This window comes from Cucurbita moschata, unplaced genomic scaffold (assembly GCF_002738365.1).
Source record: "Cucurbita moschata cultivar Rifu unplaced genomic scaffold, Cmos_1.0 Cmo_Scf00004, whole genome shotgun sequence".
In the NCBI taxonomy this organism is placed as follows: Eukaryota; Viridiplantae; Streptophyta; class Magnoliopsida; order Cucurbitales; family Cucurbitaceae; genus Cucurbita; species Cucurbita moschata.
The window spans coordinates 3,056,264-3,057,988 of record NW_019268520.1 but is presented as its reverse complement, the minus strand read 5'-3'; the positions used below and the strand labels follow the sequence as shown (position 1 = coordinate 3,057,988).

The following is a 1,725-nucleotide window of genomic DNA, read 5'->3' as shown; positions in this document are numbered from 1 at the left end:
AAAAAAAAAAAAAAAAAAAAAAACCATCAAACACATCATTATAAAGCTTTGGTTTCATCAGAGTGGCATAATGTTGAAAATCATCATACCCAACTCAGCAAACATCGAAGAATTTTTCTGTTCTTTTCCTGCATCTGTGTCCCACAATCAAATCCTTTCTCAGATTGCTGCAGAAGGAACTCAAGAACCATAGGAGTGTGCAATAGAAGCTGCAGGATTAAAGTTAAACCAAATGGAAAACAATACAAGATAAAGTGGATAATAAATTAGGAGGCTGCAAACACATCAGTATAGATAGAAAATTCCAACACCTCTCGGGCATATTGGCTCCTACAGGATGAACTTATTTTACAATCAGCATTTTGATTGTCAACAACTTCTTCAGGTAAAACAGTAAGCATCTCCAAAACGGCCAAATTGCCGTTGTCCACACTCTGCAGATTCTGAAGACTGTAGAAAAGACGATCAATGGGTTTCCCATGCTCTACTGTTCTCAGAATAAGCGCAGAGAGTGCAAGACAGATCTGAGTTAAAAGCTGTCACAAAAGCAGGGCAATTAAGTTCCAAAATTCAAACTTCATACACTGTTATCTCTTACACAAACAAAAATGAATAAATAATTTTTTTTTTTCCTATTTTTTTGGTAAGAAACATACATTCATTTCATGGATATGAGAATAAATAAGTTTAGGAGGGAGTTTAACGAGAAATCAAACTTTTCAAATAAGCACACCTATCTCGTCTGCACTATTAACTAAATATCTTTTCTTTTTTTTTTACCGAAGATACAAATTTCTAAACAATGAAAAGATACAAAAACGTTCAAATGAATTGTTAACTAAATATCAAACAACTCAATTTTCAAGAAAGAGGTGAAGCACCTGAGGAGGGCCTGAACTAAACTTTTTGGCAGCCACAAGAAGAGCATTTAGTAGAGCATCTTTTACTCCTAATTGTAAGAGATGGCCTTCATTCTGGATCTGGCAAGTAAGAATTTCAAATTCAAATGAGAAATTGTATAATTATGGGCCTTCAAATGTGTACTTTTAAATGATGATTTATTAGATAGCCACTTACCTTTTCATCACAATTCAATCATCTTGAAGATAAATCTGGTCTTTTTTCTTAAAATGTACCATGTCATCACTATGACATTAATGATAACATGAAAAATAACTAGAAATACTAGGAAAATTGTCAAGGCTTTTGAGCCCTCAACTATACATTCTTATGTTCCCTCTGGGAACCTGAGCAATCGAGGAGAGGAGAAAACAAAAAAAAAATAAAAGAACCAAACCACCCAAGCAGTCCAACTTTGTTTCGGTCGGAGTCAGCAAGCCCTCAAACAAACAGAAGAATGATAAACGCAGCTAGATGGGATTTTAAGTGATAGTGAAGCTCCAAGTCCTGCTATGGTAATTCATTTTCTAATGAAAAATGCTTTCAATGAGAAAAATGAAAAGCCAACAACAGGAAAACCCTACCTCAAATGAAGCTCTTTTAGAACAAAATACAGCTGCTGATTGAAATGAAAAACTAAAATAAAAACAAGAAAAGAAAATTACAATTATTTACTGAGGGAATAAGTTTCTTTCTTTCTTTTTTTTTTTTTTTTTTTTTTTTTTTAAATAAAAAGTTGTCACCAAGTTGTCATCTCCATCATTAAAAAGATGTATGTATATATATATATATATATATATATATATATATATTATATAATTGTTC

At 32.3% G+C, this 1,725-nt stretch overlaps 1 protein-coding gene across 3 annotated transcripts in view; it reads right to left on the bottom strand.

Moving 5' to 3' along the window:
• Positions 1 to 1,725, bottom strand: part of LOC111441617 (transportin-3) — a 44,911-nt gene that overhangs the window by 39,808 nt on the left and 3,378 nt on the right. For all 3 annotated transcript variants that reach the window (XM_023078669.1, XM_023078668.1, XM_023078670.1), the window contains exons 3-5: positions 882 to 980; positions 312 to 536; positions 90 to 209 (exon numbers count right to left, since the gene is read on the bottom strand). In XM_023078669.1, coding sequence (XP_022934437.1) covers positions 90 to 209; positions 312 to 536; positions 882 to 980 — 444 coding nt within the window. The remainder of the gene's footprint in view (positions 1 to 89; positions 210 to 311; positions 537 to 881; positions 981 to 1,725) is intronic.